Source organism: Lingula anatina, chromosome 3, assembly GCF_051362555.1.
Source record: "Lingula anatina isolate TDL-2025a chromosome 3, LinAna3.0, whole genome shotgun sequence".
NCBI lineage: Eukaryota > Metazoa > Brachiopoda > Lingulata > Lingulida > Lingulidae > Lingula > Lingula anatina.
The window spans coordinates 9,405,266-9,430,277 of NC_141769.1; the positions used below are offsets into that span (position 1 = coordinate 9,405,266).

Consider the following 25,012-nt stretch of genomic DNA (forward strand, 5'->3'; position numbering starts at 1 on the left):
TTACTTGCATCATATTCCAACAGCAGTTTTGTTTTTAGTCGCCAACATATTAGTTCTCCTTGAAGTGGAGAGCTAAAACAGCTGGTAATGTAGATGTACATAGTTTTGCACATAAAGGATCAAAATTGATCTTTAAACTACGGAGAAAACCGAAAGTGTTAGCCTGCTAGCTAAAATTCAATTTTGTAACGTTTCTGTCATTTCAGACTTAGAAAGCACTAAAATGCTCTTGCTTTATTGTTATTTCAATATAGTTTATTAAATTTTAAGATAAAAATCTTTCAAACAAATCGCATATCTTATGCCAAATTTAAAAAAGGGGGGAGAGAGATATCGACTTATATTTAATAAAGTTGTAACGACTACTATTTTGTCTATGAATTACAGCTGGTTTTTCACTAACGTGGAATTAAACTAGCCAACCGTGGCTTAAAACGTGTAACACCATTTGTCTGAGGCGGGGAATGAACGCGCATTATTATGCCAAATGCCAAAAAAAGCGGTGGAGAGAGAGATATCGGCTTACATTTAAAAAAGTTGTAAAGACTATTATTTTGTCTTTGAATGAAAGCTAGCTTTTCACCGACGTGGAATACAACTAGCCAAACGTGAGTTAAAACGCGTAGTACCATTTATGTGAGGCGGGGAATTAACGCACTGCTGCCTTCACACTACCTGATGTATTTCCTAAGTGGCTTAAAACGCGTTGACTAATTTTTCCCTTCTTTACTGTGAATGGAACTCATGTATGACTGAACACGGTGCGGTGCGTTTGTTAAAGGAACACGGAGTTCTCTCCTAATGGCTGAGAACATCTGTGGATGAGTCGTACCGGCAACTAAAAAAAAAAGAAGCAGTTGTTTTCATGCTTCTGTTTTAGCGACAAGGAGGTGGCTTGAAAACGTGTCACATAACTGTTGAGATGTAGCAGACGATGAGTGCTGGAATTCCCTAGAGTAATCTTAGGTAGTTTCGAAACTGTGAGATTTACATTTGCTGAACAACGGATTTGAAATTCTCGAGCTAAAAATGTGCCTCGATGATGATGAACTGACTTGAGAGTGGAGTGATTGTGAGCACAGATGGGGGAGGGGTGTGGATGGCGAAAACGACCGCAAAAGCTGGGCACGCCACATGCTGAATAAACGTTTATCTTGTATGTATGCGAAACACACACTGTCTCGTGCACACTTATGCGCATACACAAGCGTACTCACACACTCGTCCATAACGACACTATGCACTCGTCCAGTATGAGTTACACATTTAAAGCATTTTAGGGAAAGGTGGGGTCAATATGAATGTTAAATGACACGGTTTAAACAGCGTGTTCATGTATTTTAGATTCCTTTAAAAGGTTTCAAAACGATGCAGGACCAGAAATCTTATAGGGAAATCATGGACGTTGCAAAATGAATTTGTTACGTTGTCGCCACCCTGTTCTTACCATTTTTGCTTCTCTAAAACGGTTTAGGCTCAGCTTCAGACAACAGGAGTTTGATTACAATCCCCGTAATCAAGCGCCATCCTTCTGGTCTTTTGGTTTGAAGCAAAAAAAAAAAAAAACGAGCTACATGTACGAGATTTTAATGTTGCTTGCGAATCTACCTTTTTGTCATGTTGTTTTCTTCATTGAAATGTTCCCGTTACACAATCGACATACTAAAAAGAAGAACAGCAGAGCCAATGAGATAAACAGATATGACATTTGTTGTATTTTCCTTTTGCTCCTCCCCATGTATTTCATTGAACACTTTTTCTTATGTGCAATGTTTTTGGTGCGCCAAAGCCCCGAGAGCGATTCTCATGTCTTCCGTGACAAAATCGCTGCAATATCTCTGGCACTTCATGATCCTCTTGGGAATTCAAAACACTAAGCAAATACTGCTGATGTCTACGCGTGCCAAAGTCACAATTTCTTAATTGCTACTCGGGGCCTTGTATATCATTACAAGCGATATTGGAGATATTGGTTTGACACAAACGTCTCCCAGATTGGCGTTTGACAGAAGTAATTTAATTTCCTTGAAACGCTGGACAATATCCAGAACGGCTTTTGCCGCAGAACGACATCAAAAATGTCGTTGTTCATGATTTACGGGCGGCTGGGTAGATGTACCTTTTTTCTGTTTTCTCAGTTTTTGTGCAGATGCCTGGAATATATGTGACTTCGTGAAATTATCTTGTTGTTGCTCCGCCAGCTTTTTCCCTTTTTTGTTCGTGATCAAAGAAAAATGTATTTATTCATTAATCTAAAAATATTTTCTATTTATTTGTTAAATCATATTCCTTATTTATTTATTTATTTATTTATTTATTTATTTATTTATTTATTTATTTATTTATTTATTTATTTTGCACTGCCTGCATGCCCCGCTGCAGGCTTAGTTATTGCCACAGTTTTAAGTGAATTTTAAGTAAAGGCACTTTGGTACATGTACGTATATGTATTAATTCTGATTAGTAAACTACTAACATATCAGTAGTTATTAAAATAGAATATTGTAGAGAAAGAGAGAGAGAAAGAAATGTTAAAGAGATTACATGAGATAGTTTTGTTTTGCATCACACGTTTCTTGCTTTTTTGTAATGCCTTTGTGACAAGTAATTTTCCTTGGGATTTGTTATAAATGTAATTTTAAAAAGTTGGGACTTAAAAAATTAGTAAAAAAAAACTTTTCCGCCGTGTCATCTCTCTAAAGTTTGCTTATTGCACTCAATCACACCGTCATAACAGGGGACACAGCAGTCGGCGATGAGAGACTTGCCGTCATGAGAGGGACCAAATGATAACATTTGATAATAATTTTTGCTGTTCTGTCAGATGTTCCCTCATTCTGAAGAAATGTCATCATCTTTCCTCGGCGTTTTTATGTTGACTTTTCCCTCTCTCCTCTCAGTGCTTTTTATCTCCCGCTGCACTTACATGTGAGTCGCTAATGATATCTTCTTGATTTATGTCCGCGAACTCCCACCATGATTTTGAACGGTTTTTATCTCGAAACCATATACACAGATCTACAGCGAGGACGAAGTCACAAGGGAGGCAGGGTGGAAGGAGAGAGACGTTCCCATTTACAAGCAATTTGATCAAATCCCTTATTTTTTTGTATTACGATTAATGATATGGCTAGTGACACGCACTGTCACAGTCGCAGTCCTGCGTGCGTTACTAGGGACAATGTGACTCTCTCTTTGTGTCGCGCGTTTTAGCAGATTAGAGGGAAAACCCACTGGGATTCTACAAGGCGGCCGAGGCGCCACCGCTCCCTTGTTTTAGTAATTCCAATATATTTTTACTCAGACTTGCGTGGTTAAGTGCAGTAAATCAAGGGAAAGGCACTGCGTAAAAGTTATTCTCTATAAAATTGTTGTTTTGTTTTAATTCTGGCGGCCGTGCTTTTGGGTAATGTAGTTTGGCCTGAGAGAATTATAGTGTTGCGGCGGTGGGATTTTCTAATTGACGCTAATGCTCCATTTCTATGATGGAAAGGTTGATTTGTTTTGAAAATGTTTATTGTTTGAACTTCAAAATAGCAGATTTGATTGCAGTCCTTACGGCTTGCAGTGTATTAGTATAGCAACCTAATTTGGCATTTTATACAATTGATAACCTTGGCTTTACCATATATTATTATCTTGCTTCGAAATGATTTTGCAAAATATTTGATTTGATTGAAATCTTCACATGCTTTGGTTGTTAGGTGGGCATCAGAGTCAATAGTTACTGAAATATATCAATTTGTGATTGAGAATTTTTTATAAATTTGTAATCACGGAGGGGGAATGAGAAATACGAAAATAAAGCAAATCAGCGAAACATAGCGGATTGGTTCTACTTTCGAAAATACTTACGTCATGGAAGCACTGGACAAACGAGCAAAAATCCTACACCAAAGAAAAGCTGTAAAGTAAGCTAAGAGACAATTTCATCTCTCTGGATATTTTATTTATCTCTGTCTTTATGACGTGCTTGCCTGTCTATCGTACATGTATAAACTCTATGATACTGCAGTAACACACACACATACCTTACACACCCACACACGCGCGCACACACACGAACACCGTTGAAACAACATTTAAAATGAAATATTTTGCAAGTTCGCTAATTTCCAAAATGTGTATAGTCAATGGGTGGCATGCCATAGAAAAACATTGTATCATAACACTATTTTAGCCACCATGTAAAAATGGCGACGACGGCAGCAAAAATAACAAAAATTCTCGTTGCCATGTTTCGACAACTTAGACTAGTATACAGCTTGAACAGGCTGTGAATTCCCAATGTGGCCCTAGCCTAATTAACAACGCCTTAGCGTCTCTTCAGCCTGTTCCGGAACCGTAATTAGTAAGACTTGGGAGCTTTAGCGTTGCTGTAATTAACCGTAGAGGCATCCAAGCGGACAGCGAAAAGGCTTGGTCTTGACCTCCCTTTGCCTTGATCGACATCAAATCAACCATCGTTACAAACCGTAGGAAATCACAGATTCCAAAAATGATATTTTTTTCTTTGGGGACAATGTCCTAATCGGGGAACATGCGACTTCGTGATTGAACGTGTCTCCAGTGAGAGCGCGTTCGCGGTGCCTGTGGGCCGGTAGTGGATTAGATCGCTGTCTGGAGACACGTTGTTTGTGTGTTTGTCGGCTCGTAGTTTGGAGCCCACAGGCAGAGCAATGGTTCACAGAACTTGGTTTTGGTGTCACCCCTTTTGATCTCGGAACGCATTATGTTGTACCATGATATGTTGTGCACGTTGTGGCCGCCATTGATTTGAACCCGGTGTTGTCAATAGTTGACAGCGTACAGATTTTCACAGGGTGATTTTATTGAATGTTTGGAGTCAATCTTCGATGTGCATGTGGTCATTCTATTGTCATGAGACACACATTGCAGGCAAAGAGACTAGAAAACTTTATTGTTTAAATAGAAGTTTGCATTTACACAGGGAAGCTACCGTGAACATTCTCCTGAAAGAGGTTTCGATAATCCTTTCTTTTTATCTCTTTATCTTATTTAACAATCTACTTTGTCCCCTACTGTAAAATTTTCAGTGCATAATGGCCATGTATAATTATACCTTAAAGGCTTAGTGAGAGGCCATCACACTTAAGCCAAAAACTCAAAAACGCAGAACCATACAAGAGAAAGCTATCAGACTACCTAAGTTAAGCAAGTTAGATTCTGTTCGCATTTCCTTCCTTAACCTGCCTACGACCAAGTAAATTCACCGATCTCGTTTCAACAAGAGTGACTTACAAATGTTTTAAAATATCCATAGTTTTAACTCTATACATCGAGATCGAATATTCGCTGTATAAATGTAATTCAACAGCCCATGGAAGTTCGGCCAAAATGCGTTTCACGATTTGCATAAATTTGGCACCGTTGGCCTGACCCTTGCCTCATTTCGGTAGGCAGCATATGAGCCAGAAAGGCATCATGTTTGCATTAAAACATTTTCTGTATGGCGTTGAGCAGTCAACCTGAATGTTCAAAATCCGCCCTCTAGTCTCGCACGAGCATTGACACTGGTAGTCAGAGCGTGTTGCACTTCATTATGCCACAATTATTACTTTCTCTTGCAGATTGCCATTGTGCTATCTTCAGCTGAACATTGCGAGAACATCTGGCCACTAGTGCTGTTTGCATGTGTTTACTTTGGCTGCATACCATTAGCTTGATGCTTTGGCTTATCGGTACTGGTACTAAAATGCATTCACTTAACTTCTTTACTTTTCCTGACATTTTTATCTTTTTTTCTACTACTGGCAACTGCTCTGCTCTGTCCCCGCTGACCTAGATAATTCTATACCTGATTATACTACTTATGCTTTTTATGTTTATTTAAGTCTATATTCCACGAAGAAATGCTATGGTTAGTACTGAGATGTTATTAATCCTGTGTTGTGAAATATTATGTTCGTCGGCATCATAAAAAGCTGAGATGTGTCGCGTTAGCCAAAAACCAATACCAAAAACAATAAAACTTGGTGGAATTTCATGGCTGTAAACATGGACCAATGATGACTTAAATCTCACGACTTAAATCTTAAATCTCTTTTGATCTTGTGAATTTTTGTCTTCAAAAATGAATGTAATGTAAATAATGTAAATTAAAAATAAAAAAACAATATGATGCAAAACCATGTTTTTTATCGAAAAAGCAGTACATAATTTCTGCAGCAGCAAACAGCACAGCGCATTTTTATCTTTATATCCAGTATATTCGCCAGCTTGGCTACATACTCGCGTGGCCCAATATCACTGCCATTGTCCACGCCGTCTGTCCGACTCCCAAAATCTATACTTTATCTGGCTCAGTCAAAAGACCAGGCTGATTTATCTGGTTGACATAGCCCGTCTGTGGAGTAGCATTATTGCGTAGATTTGTTCCTCTGCGTTAACTTAATCGATCTCTCAATCAGTACACCTGCCACTTCGATCAATAATCTATCAATAATTAAACAGGCAATTAAGGGTTCGAAAACAGGGGTTTATGCACCACATGTTTGTGTTCCAAGTTTGGCTTGTTCAGCAGATTGTTCATGGGTTGTTTTGATTCAATTTATGGGAAATCATTTTTCGTTTTTGTTTGGAGTCGAATGTTTAGATACCGTAAGCCGTTTGTTAGGGGAATTGCCAATAAGTTATGTGCACCGTAGTTTTCTCTCTGTTGATCACGGATTGGTATATAATGATCTTAAATGTTACTGTTGGCACTTGGTCAAGGAATAATGATGAAGTCTTCTGAAGCTCTGCTGGCTCTCATTAGTTAATTTTCTCTGTTTTCTCTTACTGTTCCCAGCTGTGTGTATACAATTCAGTATCTTTTATGCATTGAACACCTGTTTGATTGTGCATTGACAAAAAAATGAACAATTGCAATGAAATATTGACGTCATTAATTTTATGGTCTGCGTGTTATAGTAGAACATTTTGTTCCAAAACTGTGTATTTTGTTAAATCTTTTCAAAGTTCACAGTCATAGCCGTCAAATCAAACGAAAACGATTTTTTTATGAAACAAAGTTCATTTAATGCGTCTTTTTTCTTTGCCCTGCGTTTGTCAGCAACAATAGGACATTGCCCTGAGCTATAGATTTATACATATTACGCAAACAATGCTTTTTCTTGTTTCGCACAGCTTTCGCCATCAGTGGAAACGAAAAGATATAAGATAACAATGTAATGTTTTTGTTTTCAGATTCGAAAAATCTCTTCTCAACAATTTCTCGTGTTATGTGAGTACGGATGCGCCCGACAAAATACCATAGATAAAAGGAAATCTACTAATTCATTTATTTTACTTAGTTATTGCTTATTCAGAAATTTATTTTGGCATTCCTTACTTTCACTCACGTATGTAAAATGCAAATCAAGATGTACGTCACAAAAACTATGGTGACGCATCTCCGAATTGATTAAATCGGGGTCCGCGTTGGTCAATTGGACCTCCACCCTTGGTTACCACAGGTGCTCTCCTTTTTTTTCTATTATCAACAAAAAGACGCATTGGACACACCTGTTAGACCCACGTGCCAATGACCAAATATCGGCACGCGCACTCCTTTTCCCTCTACTCCGCACCCCTCATTAATTTCCCTCACCTGCTACGAACTGGGAGACATGAGGCTATTCATGGTCTGATTTATTTCATATGAATGGTTTTATTGAAATGCCACCAGTCGTATACAGACAAAAATCACAAGGTTTGTTTTGCTGGGCCTCTTGTGGGTTAAAGAGCGAATCGAAGTCCAATCGATTGGCATCAAATATTCATAATCACACTTGCTATAGGATACTGACTGCTTGAAAGGTGATTCAATTTGGCAACGTTGTTTATGCATCTTTAAGGGGTTTTTTTATTACTTTTTTCTTTATTTTGTTTTAAATAGCTTGTCAAACAAATAGATGTAACTAAGTGATGTAACTAGTATATTTCAAATATTATATTTAATTTCACGTACAATTGTCCCAGAGCGTTGACAATAAAACAGCGTGTTAAGACCGATCACACGTTTGTGTTATTCATAAGGAAAAAGTATATGACATGGTGTTTTGTTGTTAAGCCACAGAAATACAAACTGTAACCAATGTTAGTTTAGTTTACCCGTAATGCCACATTGGCAATACCAGCAAAAGTGACAAAACTGACCAAACCCCAGAGCAAAAACAAAGTTATGAAAAACACAAAGAAAATTATATTTGGAAAAAAGTATTCATTAAAACTCTTAAAATGGTTTACCGTTGGATTTTAATAAGCAATAGTGATGATGATGTTGATATATATAACAATAACAGCAAAAAGCATCTACAATATGTTCTGGCTATTTTGCCGTCGCCGGCCCTGTATATAATACTGCATAGATACCAAAAGTGTCTCATACTCCGCAGTGCTAAGCGATACAAAAATCCCATCCTAATGAGCATCTCATCCAAAGCTTGCATAAATCACATCTATAAAATGTATAAACGTTACGTTGCTTTCAATATTAAGGCTTTTAAGGAGACAGACTTGTTTAATCTTATAGCTAATTTTTTTGTGCCTCAGCTCCATTGAAGTTGCTACAAGAAGATAACAACAACATAACTATATTAGAGCACCGTGCATCGACGTTTTATGTTTGGAAGTTTAGGTAATCAGAATGTACCATGTTTACTGATGTCTAATAAGACATTAGTCTTGAAATCGGGACTAAAAATATAATGCCCCTCAAAAAAGAGTTACAAATATGAAGCCGCCCGAAGGTAGTTGTCAAGCAAGCATAATGTCATCTTGTGATTAAAAGTTGTTTACCAAGCTTTACTATCGAAATTTCCTAAAAGCCTTGATCCCAGGTCACTGCTTGAATATCGGTGATCAATAAAAACAATCAATTCCACACACAACCAATGTTAAGCGCTAAGCAAACCCGATACCATAACAGAAGACACCACAATTTTCTTAGCCCCACATAGAGAGGGGGACGCACACGTCATTGGCGGCTCTACTGTTTTAGCACAAATGGTTCTATACAATCGACAGTCCCTTGTTGTGGAAAATGTAAACTCGGTGCCATGCAGTATCACTGATGGTAAACTATATTCGTCTTGAAAACGATTTCGTCTTACCTCAACAAGACATGTCCATTATCAAAACCATTTATACATAAATATATTACATATTGCACACATTGTCCGCATTTTCAATTGAAATAAATCAATTGCCAAAAAGTAATACATCATTCTAACAAAGCACACAGCATGTGTAATACTATATGTTATATTACTATATTACCGTGTCAAAAAATTGGCATTCAAAGTATATTTACAAGATAAAATTCAAAAACACTTCAACGAACATTCCTACAAAAACAGAGTTACAACAAATGACTGCTATATATTTCTTCCCGCAGCCAATACTATATATATTTACAGTGAACTTGACGTCCCGATAATGTATAGTTTAAACTTTGAAAAAGTCATAACACATGTACATTAATTAAAATCTTAGATATCAATACTTTTAAAAGCTATATATAAAAGTTGCGTTTATACAGTCACAGACTGTAATGTCAAGAATTGCATATTCCAGAGACGCCAAAGCTGCAGTGTTGTCCGCGCGTTGTCAAAGAGTATTTAGTATGTATTACGGAAGTACTGGTTCGAAATGATACAGCAGTTTTCTTCTTTTTTTCGGAAGAATAATGGTAATTCGAATAGCATATACTGCCTTTTGTCTATTTTCTATAATATCACACACGAAACCTAACTTCTTTTTAAATTAACCTTCTGATGTTTTCAATAATTAGTTTGTCTGGTTTAATCATAATTGCTGCCTTATCCCAAAACTGAGATACCTGAGGTTAGAGATGGATCTTCTTTTTATTTTTCACAGCGACCACAAGTAATTATGATAAATAATGATATCATATTCATACATACATACATAGTAAGTTAAATAAAAAAATCCAATAAATTAGCATATAGGCATAATATGCTCCGTAGACTAATAAAAGAGTGGAATTTCCAGCTGGATTTCTTTTTGTCACATCTTCACAAAACGCTCGGTGATCGTACCCTTGCGGAATGACTTGGATTTCACTAGGCACCGTATGGTTCAAGTTAATGAATGTCAATGCGATTTTGCATTCAGATGTCTGGAGAACAGCATTACAATCAAACAGTTCTCAGTGGCAGCGAGCACCGAAACTTTGTAGCCTCATTCCCATCAAGGGTTGCCGACCTACTCTACTCTCTGCATAGGAGAAATTTGTAACGGTTGAGAGGCTGCCTGGCGGAGAAGGGGCGAGGCTTGCCTGACAGGCGGATGAGTGTGTGCGTGGGTCGTCGCGGCAGCCAAATTGACCGCGTTCAACGCAGCGGCGGCGTCCATTGTGTGCTGCGTCTCCATGTGGCGTCGAAGGTCAACTTTTCTCTGGAAAGCCCGTCCGCATGTGTTGCAGGAGAAAGGTTTGAATCCAGTGTGTTTGCGACTGTGGGTTATCAGGTTTGAACTTTGACTGAAGGCTTTCCCGCACTGCATGCATTTGTGGGGCTTCTCGCCTGAAAAAAAAAAGTTGTATAACTGTTGTAATTGCAGTTTGCATCACATCTCCATCACCATTGTTGGGAAATAAATACAACTTAAGAAAAAAGATTTGAGCTCTCAAGAAATGAACATCAAGGGTTTTCTTTTATAAAATCAGTGTCGTCGTTGACAGATGAAACACTCTTGCTATGATGTCATCGTAAACCACGTGATCCTCACCCTGAGGACTTGTACACGCACTTCCAACTTCTTTTCACTCAATTATATCAGGCACCAGCGGGTCCCCTCCGACATGAGACTTAATTTATTTTGTATTATTCTCGATCATCTCATTACAAAAAGCACACTTTTACACTCGAACCAGGCATGATCGACCATTAGGAGCAATTAGCCGACTCTCTATAGGTTGATTGTGTTACTAGTTATCCCAGTGATTATTTAGCACGTACGCCGCCGCGTGTGTAGACGAACGCTGCACAGCGGAAGCTTTAATGGCCTTATTAATCCGAGCATCAAGTCCTTTAACTCCACTCGAATGAACGGCGGTTAATTCCCTTTATTTCAATAAGTATCTCCTAGCTAATTCTAGTATTGGTCCATTACATTACGACTTAGAGCATTCTATGGAAAATCGATGAGTAGCGATGGGATGTGAAGTCACAGTATTAAGTGGGAAGGCGTTGTTTGCTAAGAAGTGAGACATCTTCAACCGAGGAAGTGGTTTATGACAAGAGGAAGTATCTTTTTAAGAGTAGGAAGGAAGGAAGGAAGGATTTTCCGTGCTGATTTTCCTTCTGTAAATGGTTTCCTACGTCATCCTAAAAACATTCCTCAAGAAGTTATAGCTCATTTTAAGTACTTTAGTAAGGCGCTATTTAAGCCTATCAGTTTGTGAATACCGCTTTCAAAGCCTGACTTTGATTTGCATTTGGTCCATTGAATCATTTGACTTGTTACGCAGTGCCTAAATATGTGTCTGTTTATCTTGTCTCGGTCATTTAACTTTCAACTTCAGATCATTGATTCCAATTTCATTTTTGTGATATTTACATGTACCCATTCAGAGTAAGTCCTGTTCGGCGTTGACATTCTCAAATCTGTGTGCCAAATGGCATACAGACAGAGAGAATGATGACAGATAGTGATGGTAAAACAAATGTCAGTGCATCACTGTCTCTTATTATTAATTATGTATATTCTTAGCAAGCTGCAAATAAGCATATCAACTTCAAAGAGAGAAAGCGGCACATGTGTATGGAAAGCTAGTTTGTGCCACAAATTACGTTTTATGCAAATAAGTTTATAAAACAACATCTTTGTGAATGACAATTGTGTTTTAATATTATAAAGCATGCATTAAAGCATACATGTTAATTCGTGTTGATTGCAAAAATATTATTCTTTATCACATATGCACTCACACAGTCCAATTTTTTTTTTTTTACTGAAAGATAGCAGTGGCCATTGACCTTAATTTATTATAATCATATTCAGGGCACAATGATAAAAACAGCAGATCCAAAAATGACGTCAAAAAGTTCCACCGGATTATATTGGTCCACGTTCACTGGACCAGCTGGAAACGGGAGTCGAACAGAAAGGCATGAACATATAACGAAGAAGGGAGAATCGATCTGTTGAAATTTTGGTCTCTGCGGTACGCACGCTTCTCTTCTGTGTTGTCTGCGCTACAACTGCGGTATGTGTTAAGTTAGAGCAGTGGCCTGTCCGGAGAGACTGCAAGACGTGTTAATCATATTCATCCCAGAAATCAGATTGCGGGTACATGGTAACTCTGGGTGTCAAAATCGAGTTCGAATAAAGGCCTCTAGACTCTGTACTTTCACGGGGTGGGTCCTAGGGAGCGTGGTTGATGGTTTTTAAGTGTACGGAATTATTGCGTTTACGCCCGAGACACCAGATCTGTTCACTATCAGAAAAGAGCGGCCCACAAGTCGAGGTGAGCGTATTCGCTCCGGTTCTCAAAAAGGTGGCAATAGAGACCCGCCGTTCCCAGCGTGTTGCGGTGCTACACATAGCCCCCATGGTTTTTGTGTGAGATGGATTTAGAAACGACTATGTTCTGTTTTGTAATACGTGTCAGCGATCGTGCACCCAGGGGCTTTAACAGCGTGCTTTGGTTTCACTAAGATAAGACAATGCCTCCTGTAATTAGCAAACTTGTGCCACTTGGGGGACACAGTAACGGGCCTTTATTGCGGAGCCAAACACCTCCATCGACATCCAAGCAATCAAAGCCAATTCTAAGTGATTTTAGATCAACGTTCATATTGCTAGGAATGAAATTATATGGCCATTCTTCCCCTTGCTTCGGAGTTAATGTGTCGGTTAACACATGCGGCAGACCTTCTGCATCCATCCTGAAATGACTATTTAGGTTTGAAAGGTGATAAAAATGACTGCGTATATGTATACATGTACAATTCTCATTCTAAAAATGTTCGCTGCCCCTGAGATGTGATGTTGCTTCAATGGACCACAGCAAGGGAAGTTTTGCCAAAAGGAGATTTTATATTCAACTACTTTCCATAAATGCCATGTGTGTGTGCGTGCACACACGCAAACACACACACACACACACACACACACACACACACACAGAGAGAGAGAGAGAGAGAGAGAGAGAGAGAACTCTTAGGTCAACATTTTGAGTGATGAAATGATGAACTGATATTTGTTTTAACCTTTTTGTTTTTATAGCGATGGGATCTAATGGTCGCTTAAAATATCCCTTTCACTTGCTAGTTTTTCCTGAATAGTTCTCGTTTTATACCTTATATCTACAACTTAACAATTTATTTTTTCATTGCACGACACGCTCTATTTGCACAATCAGTACCTCTTCTATCACTACTACTACAACTTTTTCCACGGCATTCCATGCACTGCCAGAAAGATAAACCACGTAATTATGAATTAATGAACAAGAAGAAATTATCATTATATTAATTATAAACGAAGTACACACGCGTGGAGTGTTGGCGTGAATTGACAAAAATAATACATCAAAGCCGATAAAACGAAACGAAAAACGTAGATTACATCAAATTATCATAGTAATTTTTGTTAATTGGTGTTATAATGAACCCAATTCAAGTGTGAATACGGCAGCGTTTCTTAACGTTTGACTCAGAAACTGCAGAACAGATTGCCCGAGCAATTTTGTAAATTTGTAACTAACATACTTAACGTTCTCTATTTGCATACAGTTGTTATTTGCCAAATAAGGGAAGAACATCAAATATTTAAAAAAATTCAAGAAATAAATCAAAATTTAAAAAAATGCACTCCTTACCCGTGTGAATATAAGTGTGTTTCTTCATGTCGGACTTCTGATGGAATCGTTTACCGCAGTACTGGCAAGGGTAGGGCCGGGTATCACTGTGTATGAGAAGATGGGTGGAGAGAGTTGACGACCTCTTAAATGTCTTCCCACATTGTTTACACTGGAATGTCTTCTCCTGGGTGTGCACTGCCCTATGCTGGGTCAGACTGACCGCATGGCCGAACGTCTTGTTGCAGATATCACACGCGTACGGGCGCTTCCCGCTGTGGGATCGCCTCACGTGCACCTCAAGCCCGTGTGGTGTGCTGAACAGTTTCTTGCACTTGACGCATTCGTAGGAGCCGGACGCGTTCTCGCCATAGACGCCGTCGTCGCTGAGAAGGGCGCCGTGCTCGCCGCCACCGCTGCAGGGTAAAATTGATGCCGGGCTAGTCAGGTGCTTTCCCCCTGCGCCCTCAGCAGACGGTTTTAAAAGCTGGGAGGTATTCCATAGGTAGTGTTGGTCAAGTGCCCGCAGTGCTGTTTTGAAGGCAGGGCTGGCAAAGTAGGTTCTGTATATATCAGTGTAGCTGAATTTCCCCTCGGATTCCTTCATAAGAGTTCGCAGTTGGTCCGCTGAAAAAAGTATTGTTTGAAATATTTATAATAATAATTTTGGTTTTTATTGGAATACTTAATATACATTGTCGAGATAAATTAAATATAACATGTATTAATGTTGTAATGTTCATGGTGTTCATACTGTTTACGGTTGGACTCGCTCACTTGGCCAGCTGAGAACAAATTTGAGATCTAATTACTTGTCAGCTGAATTACTATCAATATTCATTTACACTTTTAATAAAGGTACTCAACCTGCGATAAAGAAACAAGTACATTTTTTTTCTAATTTTGCTGCGGCTCGTTAAAAAAACAGGAACTTTCTCATTCTTTTGTACGGATCCATGTAATTTATCCACTGTATAAAACGATCGTTTCTTTTGTTTGGAACAGGACACCATTATTTTGAATTACACGAATCTTCATTATCCAAAAGCAAAATCTGCTAGAACAGGCAATCCTAAGATGTTGGGTTTTTTAATCAGATCACGCTCATAGCGATAAAGAACAGATACTGATAATTAATATTAAGATTAATGAACTGTACTTTTCCAGTGACATTGTTTAGTGATGGATTCTTTTATTTCATCTTACTCGTGAACTGAGGAGAATATAGATAAGTGATGGTTATATTTTAACCTTACAATACTGTAAAGACAAGTCATCCAGGCGTTTTTTATTTGAATAATTTGTAATCTTGTTCATAAGTACGTGTGTCTGTCTATCAAGAAATTATTTACAAACTTTGTTTATACACCTAACATTCTTATATAGGAAAAAATATAACATCGCACTAATTAAATGAATTTAGAAAATTGAAGGTCCCCTTCTTGAGTTTTGAATGGCTTCATTACAACTACTTTTAGAATATAGCTTGAATAGTAAGTTAGTCTCATATTTAAGCAATGCGTTATTTTTCTGTTGAAGGAGTCACTGGTGAACGCACGGAAATGAGGGTTTCATTTAGACGTCTTGCAGTCCCACAAGTACTTTAGCTTCCCTAATGGAATCGTCATTAATGAAATAAATGTAGTTAGTAGTGGACTATCGTAAAGTTGGTCAGCCAAGATAGGTAAATGGGGACTTATATGTTAATTACAAGCATACACTTGATCGATAGGGGCTTCGAAGAAGAAAGACAGCTTGGCCTCAGTTTTTATGTTTCAAAAGATGCGAGAATCACACTCATAATAAGAAGCAAGAGAACAAGATTCCGTAATATTTTAATGACAATTATTAACAAATTAGCTTACAACTGCATGAAAATATATAGGATTTCTTTTTCTAATGGCTATTGAATAATAAGAAGAAATAACGAGTCCAAAAACGAGCGCCTACAGGTAGATATCAATTGAAGGTGTGACTTGATGCAAAACCTCCAAGCGCTTGCAACGTTGTGAATTGGGACCTTCACAAATATACGATCGTCACGCGAAAAGGTAATTTCTTTATCCAGAGGCGCTCAAATCGTTCATTCATAACTTTCTTCGTTCACCCCACGGGGGCAGAAAACATAACCCACGAGATCGTCAAGGCCTGAGAAAAAATAAGCACGTGTTCTTCGGAAGACGTATGGCAAGATACAATTGTTTTTGAAATAGATTTCTGCCCATCCGCTTTGAAGATCGACGCGTACATAGTTCTCGGTACACACACAGGATAACTCTCTTTCTCGCTCTGTCTCTGTCTCTCGGAAGCTTGAACATAATTCCATCCCAAGGGACGAATAAAAAACTAATTCCTCAGCCTGAAGAAATCAGAGCTTAGATGACCCCAAATGTCGCAGTGTGATTAGAAATAGAAAGCACAATACGTCGATCTGTTCGTCGCTTCAATCAGTGATCAAGCGAAAATTGTCTTTTATATATGTAATGTGTCAACTGTCAGCCATAACGACACCCGAGGGAGCACATAACGACAACCGACTTGCGGCGACAAGATTGTCGTTGACAGTTTGAAAGGAGCAATGATTGTATTGGGTTAGTGCTTATCCATCATGTAAGACATATTGAAATAAGAGCCCCATTTCATATCAATAATGTAAGAATTGCACGTCGCACCGATGTCAGTAATTGATACGCGCACTTAAGAAAATATATGGGATGGTAAAAGAGCCACGGTGAAAATCCGTCAAGAGCACAGGAGACAAATTACAGTGTTGTCCGTCAAAAATATCTGATCCGAGGAACCGGCGGCGTGAGAAACACTGGTGTAATGGACTCGCAGGCGTACTTCTCTTTGTTAGAGTAAAAATTGGAAGACTCTCGGCTAGTCACGAGAGTGAGAGAAATAGAAATGATGGAGTACTTGGTGGCAGTGAATTCATGGTAACTCACGCACTTGTGCGTGTGTGTGAAAGAGATTAGAATTAGAATTCAATTATGTATTTTTTTCTTACAAATTATGACATAGTACACACTCATACACAATTCGGTAACGAATCTGTTAAGTGATACATTCTTTCTTGGGGTAAAAGCAATCCATCATGTCGGTCACTTGTGTAAAAGTTACTACAGAATCTACAACCGTTCGTTACGTTGTTCACAAAGGTAGGCACAATTAACTGCGGGAATTCAACCAGAACCTGGGTTGGTCTTTCTTTTTACTATTTTTCTAAAAAAAAAAATAATAATAAACATAAAAAGATAATACAAAAACAGTATTATTAAAACGAGTATTTTGGCCTAATATCTGTCATTACTTACCATTGGGGGCAACAGCAGCTAGGTGAGAATAAATGTAATCTTCGGCTGACCATGGAAGATAGAAGGGTTTCAAGGTGAAACTTCCCTCGAACGCGGCGGGCGGAGACGTCCTGAAGGTCGGATACGGGCTAATGGGGGGAGACATCGGACTGGTTGAACCGCCACTACTATTGGGACTGGAGCCACCGACTCGGATGTCGCTTATATCTGGAATAAAATAGAGAGCATTAGGAAAAATCGGACGAAAAGACGTTGTGACACTGAGGGTGACACCGCAGATTTTTTTTCATATCTTTGAATTTGTCATGGTGTACGACGTGAATTCCACTTGGAGAAAAGTTGTTGATTTTCCCAAAATAAAGCCTCGTCAAGGCGAAGGGAAAGTCACCCATCCGAAACAACATCATCTACCAGTCATTTTAAAATGATGTTCTGGTACTTGCCGCTGAGTGGCTTTCATTTTTATTTCTATTAGGGACAATGACGACTTCTGTCCGATCAGCCAGTATTTCAAATTATTTATGGGGACAACCGTAAAATACACAACTGCATAACTATCTGCGTAAACATTTTTATTGACATTGATATGATTTGAAGATCGATCTAGAGAAGATGGAAATGCTTCTGTTTTGGATGCTTATTTCCCTACTGGTGGACAACAGTAGTGTTTTTGTTCAATTTATTATTCAGTTTAGATGCCATTTTTGTTTTTAGAGTACTTTTCAATCTGAATACGACCTATTTACGTGTTTGTGTAAAAAGACTAGTTTTGCATGGTGAGAGTACATGCTGATAATTAGTAGTTCTATTCAGCCCTTTTCGCATTGAGTCGTTTCAAACCCTGCGAGTCGAATATCGCATGAAACGATAGGAATTAAAATGTTTTTCCTCGAAGAAAGCCTAAAAAACTGCATATTATATTATTTGTTGATTATTAATAAATGATATTGCCAGTGTTTCCTAAGCCGCGCAGAATTTGTGATATGCACCTCTTGTAATAAATAAATAAATCAGTGGAAAATAACAAGTTTCAGTGATGGTTGACACTGGTTGTTTCTATTGAATTTTTATTACCATGCATCACGCATGATGCGGGTTTTAAAGCACAAATCCATATGCACACTATTCATAACAGCTTTTCACTCGCTAAATTGCCTTATCAAACATTTAAAAAAGACACGGTGCTTCAGAATACACTGTAAAAAAAGGCATTCACCCATCGCGACAGATCGGCGATAAATTATCTTCGGAGAAATCTAAGTAATTTTCATGTCAGGTTACATTCATGAAAGTATCAATTTATAGTTCAGCATCAAATTATCTTTTCTCTTTCTCCCTCAAGCAAGAAGAGCGGATATTAATTTCCACGTAACAATGTCATGACTGTATCATAAGTGAATTTGTTAATAAGCAGGCTTCCAGTGACTAATTAATCACTGAAATATTTCTAAAAAAGAATCTGAAACCTAGATAATAGTAACAGTAAAACGAACACTTTCACTACCACACCTTTTCTTTGGTTAAATATCTTTAAATCTAAATGGTTAAACGGCATGGCTGTGCCGAACTTACCGTTACGGTAGCGCTGTGCTAACGGCAGCATTTTGAACATGAACGATTGCGTTACAACAAATATAAAGTAAGACTGCCCAGTGAAGAAATAACAAGAGGAATATCTGTAATTTACTCTAGCGTGATGAAACCGTCCTCATATTTCCCCTCATTATCGCCAACATCAACGCTTAGCTTTGTCTTTTGTCAAAAGCTTCTTATTCTTAAACGGTTTGAACATTCTTCATTCATAACTTGTCTTCATTTAGTCGTGGTATGGCGCACAAATAAACAGAAACAGAGCGAGGCGTAACTACCGTTTCAAAATCTGCGGTTTCACTCTGATCATGAGGTATTCAAAGGCAAAGTAATATTTACATTGCCAAAGTTGTAACTCTTTCTTCTTCCTTTCCGTTCATTCTATTTTGCCGCAGTATAAACTACTCAAAGAAAGGACAAGATTCCTCAATTTAGTTGAATGTTTTGTTATGAGGTTTATTAAGATTTGGGGAATGCAGTTATTAAGAAGTTATTAAGGTAAAGCGAGTAAATCGCGCGAGGATAATTTGTGGGGGAATCAGGCCTTTGTTAGGCGCACGACAAAGCACGCTTCGTCGTTCCATAAATAATCTTCGGTCAACTATGTATTCAACAAGTGTGTGTTTTCTCAACAGCCCGCCATGTTTGTGTCTTCTTGATACTGTTATCATACACCCGAAGCAAAGCGTATTACTCTGATTAATGCGTTTGAAGAACCCGCCCGCCTTTTGCACTGTGTTTCCATTACAACAAACTGAGCAAAAATAGGAAAATATCACTGCAACGCAAAAACTTCACCCGCACAAAAGAACGGCGCTTTTTCCGGCTTAATTATTTTCCGAATTTATTCGCTGATCGGCGTATGCGGGCGCGCTTAGTGGGGTTTCTTAGCTGAACTCTTCAACTCAGCGGTTGTCGAACAATGCCATATGTCTGCATGGGAGATCAAGACATTATTCCGGCGACAACGGATAATTTATAATTCATAATCAGTTCAGGCCCCCGTGTCAAAAATTAGAAGAGAATTAGTCTTGGGCGAAAACGTTTCCTCAACAACTATTTATGATTATATATCTCATTTCCGACTCTATTAGCTATCGACGCCGTAGTTGTGCGGCAACGATTAGGGGTCATTACGTGGAATTATTACTGCCATGTTATAGGCTCTGCAACTGGATAAGAGGCTGAAGGAGAGTGCTTGCAATTTCCACCCCGAAGAGGTCTCCTCGATGGACCGACTACCTTTCGCTTAATTTCTTACTCTGTCAATCAGCAGAAAAAAAGGGAGCTTCAGTTCTTGCGTTACTTTTGCATAGTGTTTGCATAGTATTACTTCAACCAGCATCTAGCATGCATATTTTAGGGCATTTCTTTTAAAATTAACCCCCAATCTTAGTTCGTATCCCTTATGTTGATCTTGGTCGAAAAATTAAACGGGCCTAACACGTTCCTGATAACGGGACTCTCCCTCCGTGAACTCTTTCCGAGACCTAGTGCTGACATAACAGGCACACATGATGATGTAAACACGGTGTGAGTCATTGAAAGGAGTGTACGGATAGGTTATTAATTCCAATATCTTAATTAGTCCCTGAAAACACATCGGCTAAGTGAAGAGGCGTGTACATCATAAATCACCTTGAACAAGGGAGGGCTTTCCGTTTTTATATATTTCAAATCTCCCCTTTCCTTCCCATGCGTAATTCATCTCGGTTTTCAGATGACGATATGTGAATGTAGATTAAGTTATTTTTTATTTCCTTGTTTTTAACATCGACATTATATAACTTCATACGAATGCATGCACAACATTTCCTGATCAATTAACCAACTGTACTTACATTCAGTACAACATAATGCACTAAACTTGGTGCTCTCCGAGGCTACTACTTGGTAAACCTAGGCTTCAACGGACCATCCAAATTACGCTCACTTTACGCACGCGTCCGCAATTCATTTTTAAAGTCTAGCACGCGACCCCGAGCGTCCTGCAGTCTTGTCAGTCAAGTAATGGCCTATTCTTGGACAAAGGTGTGAAGACGAAGATTACCCAACTTTCACAAGGACGATAAATAATTGATCAACTTGCCATGATTTACTGAATGAAGTGCACGTTATCACGATCAATGCGTAGTTGGACCTCAGCTGTTCTTACCCTTGTGCACTGCTGGGCTGATCTCGCGGCGTGATTTAGGATGTCAAATGCGAATTGTTGCACGGTTGTGCTGTACATATGTCTTTCATAAACTTATTTAGTTCTTCTATTCAGAACATACATTTTAAACCGTCGGCCTACCTTCACTTTAACCTTTTTTCGTATATAAGGAAGTACGAGTAGGTTTCCTACACACACTGGCCTGGGAACAGATAAATGTAAATTATTCAGTATGACGACCCGTGTGTTTGGTAAGGACGTCCTCTTTGTTCAATGATTGAAGATGACAGAGATGAGAAATCACGCCTCTAAAATTACTCACATGCATTGTGTATGAGACGGTATAACTATTATTATCCGACTTGCGTCCGCTTTAGTGACATAAGGTAAATATGGAAGGTTTTAAACTGGGCAAAAGTGAAAACCATTTATTGGCTTTTTCAATATACTGAATCACGGTGCATGATGAAGATTGTAAGAATTCTGATTTCCTCTGTCCTGAATTTCAAACACAATCCATAATATAAAAATTCATGAGCAAATTAACAATGGAGAAAATGAAAAAAAAAAAAGCAACCTTGTTATATTAAAACGATACGTCTCTATCTGTACAACGGAAAATATGAATGCGTGATGTGCTCGGATATGCGGGTTCTGTACATGTATGGAAGGTTAAAAAAAAAAAGAACAGCGTGAAAACTATCAGGTTTTTACAATCAGGACTGAAAGTTGTATAAATCACGCGGGCGACTAACTGCGACGCAAGTTGGATGGTTGGATGCGCACTGTGAAAAATCTTATTGATATATGTACCTGTTATATACAATGTAGTAGGACCAGTTGATTTTTCAGTATGTCATTTTATGTAATTGAGATCGTTTCTTTCGTCTTATTTTCATCTACATTCTGGAATGAACTTTAATACAAAAAAATATGATTTATTTTCCATGTGTTATCCCTCCATCGAGAAAAATGCGCTATGTAGTTAGAATTTCACGTTTCTGCTACATGAAGTATTGTCTATCTCACATTTGTCACTATTGCCATCGTCAGCGATGCAGCTGTACCTAAATCATTCATGGAGGCACTGGTCACTTTCCATGAGATTTATTGTGTAACTTGCTTTAAATATTGCGTTATTCTGAGTCAATTTGTATTTATAATTATTTTGTTCATTTTAACTGTAGATATTTTTCCTTAAAGGCCTGCCTCTCTCTCTCTCTCTCTCTCTCTGACGAGTGGTATAACAGATCATGACTTTATATATATATATATATATATATATATATATATATATATATATATATATATATATATACCGAGTAGTGCTGACCAATTTACTATGAGGCATGTTTTTCAAAACATTACATTTTCAACGGTCAGATTTAGATATTCAGATTTTTTATCTATCTATGCTCAGTTCAAAGATTAACTGATTGCTCCGTTTTATACATATTTCTTTTATTATACTTGTTATTTTTTGTGTGTGAGTTTTTTCTTGGATATTTTCCGCCTGCATCATACGTTTTACAGCTAAATGACTATAATGATGAAAATGATTTGAGGTAGTTTCAGGTTTCTGCTTTTCATATCATGAATCATGACGGGTCGTTTATTCCAAATAGAAAATAAAAGTTATGGATAAATATATTCAGTAGGGAACATTAAGTACTCTTCCTGACAGCATACTATCCAGTGACCACCCCTAACGAACGTAACACACGGACTTGGGGCATTGATAAAACTTGATTAATTAATTCTCACGACGCACATGGTATAGCTAGAAGAATAATGCCCGCACCTTACAATTGACTTCGGCAATCTACAGACTATAGCGATAGCTTAACTCCATCGTTCTAATTGTTTTCCAACAAAAATGCATTAATATAAACATACAGATATTGAGAGATAATAGGGCTAAGTTTTGTTAAAAATACGAAAAAGAATAAACAGCTATATATGTTGCTCTGTGCAGAGCTCTGCTACTAAAGCTTGCTAGCTATTTGTTGACGATTTAGTCCAAGCGGTGTAATCTATCCACCGTCACGTCATAGACAATCTTATCTATCTAACACCCCTGTAAACTGATGTACGGTCAATTACTCTGAGAAATCTCTCACCTGTTGGTTTGGGAAGCACAAGGGAGAAAGCACTGCCCACGTTTTCATTGGCCGGGTCGTGGTGACTGAAGGCCCGCTTACTCTTCACTAAAAATGACCGCGGCATTATTGGAAACCGGGTGCCTAATATGGACTCCACTTTTGTAGTTCGGGTGAAATGTCCTCAAAACGGATAAGAATGAAACCCACACGGCACAGAATCGTGGAAAATCTCCTATTGTTTATGGTGCCTTGAATAGGTTTAGTGGTGAGTTTCCGATCTTTTTAAATGTCACTGGTTTATCTCGTCGGTCTCTTAAAGCGTATGGCTAAGCTATGCTTCCTTGCTGGCTGTTCTGCCTGCTTCTGTGAATGGGACACTGAGTTCTACTGACTGCGCGTGCCTATAGTTTGATTCCAATCTAAAGTAATCAGTGTCGCGTGCCTGGCATCAACCAATCTGTTCGCTAGCCCTGCCTATCTCTGGTTTTTAAGACGTGATTGTTATTAATGGGCGGGCCTTCCGATTGATCCGAACATGTCAAGCCATCACTCATTCCCGGTCGCCATGGTGATCGGGTTCTTGATTTGATAATCTGCGCATGTCAAGGTGTTGTTATCACTGTGTGTAGATTTCAATGATTGGCTTACTTGTCGATTTCTGAGACAAAACAGGTGGGTTTGGGAGTGTGGATGGGCTCAGTGTGACACACCGCAAGCGTACGTAACAACGGACCACAATTGTCGATCCGTCAATTACCCAAGCAATTTTCAAATTTAGCGGAATAATTGAATTCGATTTCCACTTCTTGAGGTTTTTTTTCTGTTTGGAATCAAAACACTGGACACGGTTGATTCGCGTATGGGATATGCTCTTTGTGTGAGATGCAAGAAGACTTAAATGCCTACACAGCAAATAATGTTATAGAAATTTTATTACTTTTAATAGGCCTATGGCGTTCGTTAACGAAGTTATCAGTTTTTTTAATTCCTTTTTTTAATTTTGATATGCAGTGTTTTTTGTCACTTTATCGAGTGATAGAATAGTGAGTTTCAATAACTTGTTAATTGTAGGTATGTCCCAACGCCACCAACAAGCATATTTAAATATTAAATGTTTAAAGTTGTATTTGCGACAAAGAATAAAAATATATGAACATATACTATGGCATTCAAAATAGTACTGTGGCAATTGCATATAAGGTGTATAGCTGTCCATATGTCTGGGGGGATTCACAAATCAGGATACTAACTTTCTACCATACCGGTAAAAATGGTGAAATTCTACTTTCGGAGATGACCCTTCCGCCCCCCACCCTCTCTCTCTCTCTCTCTCTCTCTCTCTCATCTTTCCTTTTATAATGTACATAACATATAATAGTTGGGGCCTCAACATTTTTGAATGAACAAGGCAAGTATTTTTCCTTACAAAAAGAATACTTTTCTTTTATTAGAGCGGTCATCTCTGTTTAATATTTCTCCTATTTATTGCGTTTATCATATCTCTAAAAGAGAACAGATATGTTAAAAATATATAGACCTAAAAAAGGTGAAATCGTTCTGCATTGATGACTGTTGCCAAAATGATGATTTCGGAAATCAGAGAATTTTAATTTCCGAGATTGCAAATCGTCAAAAATAATTTCCTCCAAATAAGAGCGTGTCAAGTGAGACATGAAGCGGAGGTCTTGGGTATAATCTCTTTAATAAAAGCACATTTAGATGGCAGAATGCTCATTGTAGTGGGTGAAAACAATCGATGTGGATTCGTTAACAACCAAACTGGCCACAAAAACAGGAAAAGTAAGTCTCCAAATGGACATTAAAGTATTATATCAACCAGTGAACCGTGACTTGGTCAAATGGTTGTCGTTAGCCAGAGAAAGTGCAGATACTGGGGTAGACACTGGACCTGTATGTAATTTGAATCTTAATATGCGCGAGTGTGTTTGCGTTAAGGTGTGCGTGTGTGCGTGATCACATGTATGCACTCTGAATGTGCGTGGTGGCATACACACGA

General features: G+C 38.3%; 1 protein-coding gene across 4 annotated transcripts; it reads right to left on the minus strand.

Annotated features, from left to right (window-relative positions):
- Positions 1 to 8,242: 8,242 nt before the first annotated feature.
- LOC106174488 (zinc finger protein Gfi-1) lies at positions 8,243 to 23,468 on the minus strand. Of its 4 annotated transcripts, none has more exons than XM_087008975.1 (4): positions 23,014 to 23,468; positions 17,149 to 17,355; positions 13,853 to 14,458; positions 8,243 to 10,550 (listed from the first exon to the last, which is right to left on the minus strand). In XM_087008975.1, the coding sequence occupies exons 1-4, from the start codon at positions 23,117 to 23,119 to the stop codon at positions 10,231 to 10,233; spliced, it is 1,239 nt and encodes a 412-aa protein (XP_086865101.1). In that variant the 5' UTR covers positions 23,120 to 23,468; the 3' UTR covers positions 8,243 to 10,230. The 4 variants fall into 4 exon arrangements, with proteins under 4 accessions (XP_086865101.1, XP_086865103.1, XP_086865104.1 ...); XM_087008977.1 differs by lacking the exon at positions 23,014 to 23,468 and adding an exon at positions 21,035 to 21,714; XM_087008978.1 differs by lacking the exon at positions 23,014 to 23,468 and adding an exon at positions 20,580 to 20,880.
- Positions 23,469 to 25,012: the final 1,544 nt, after the last annotated feature.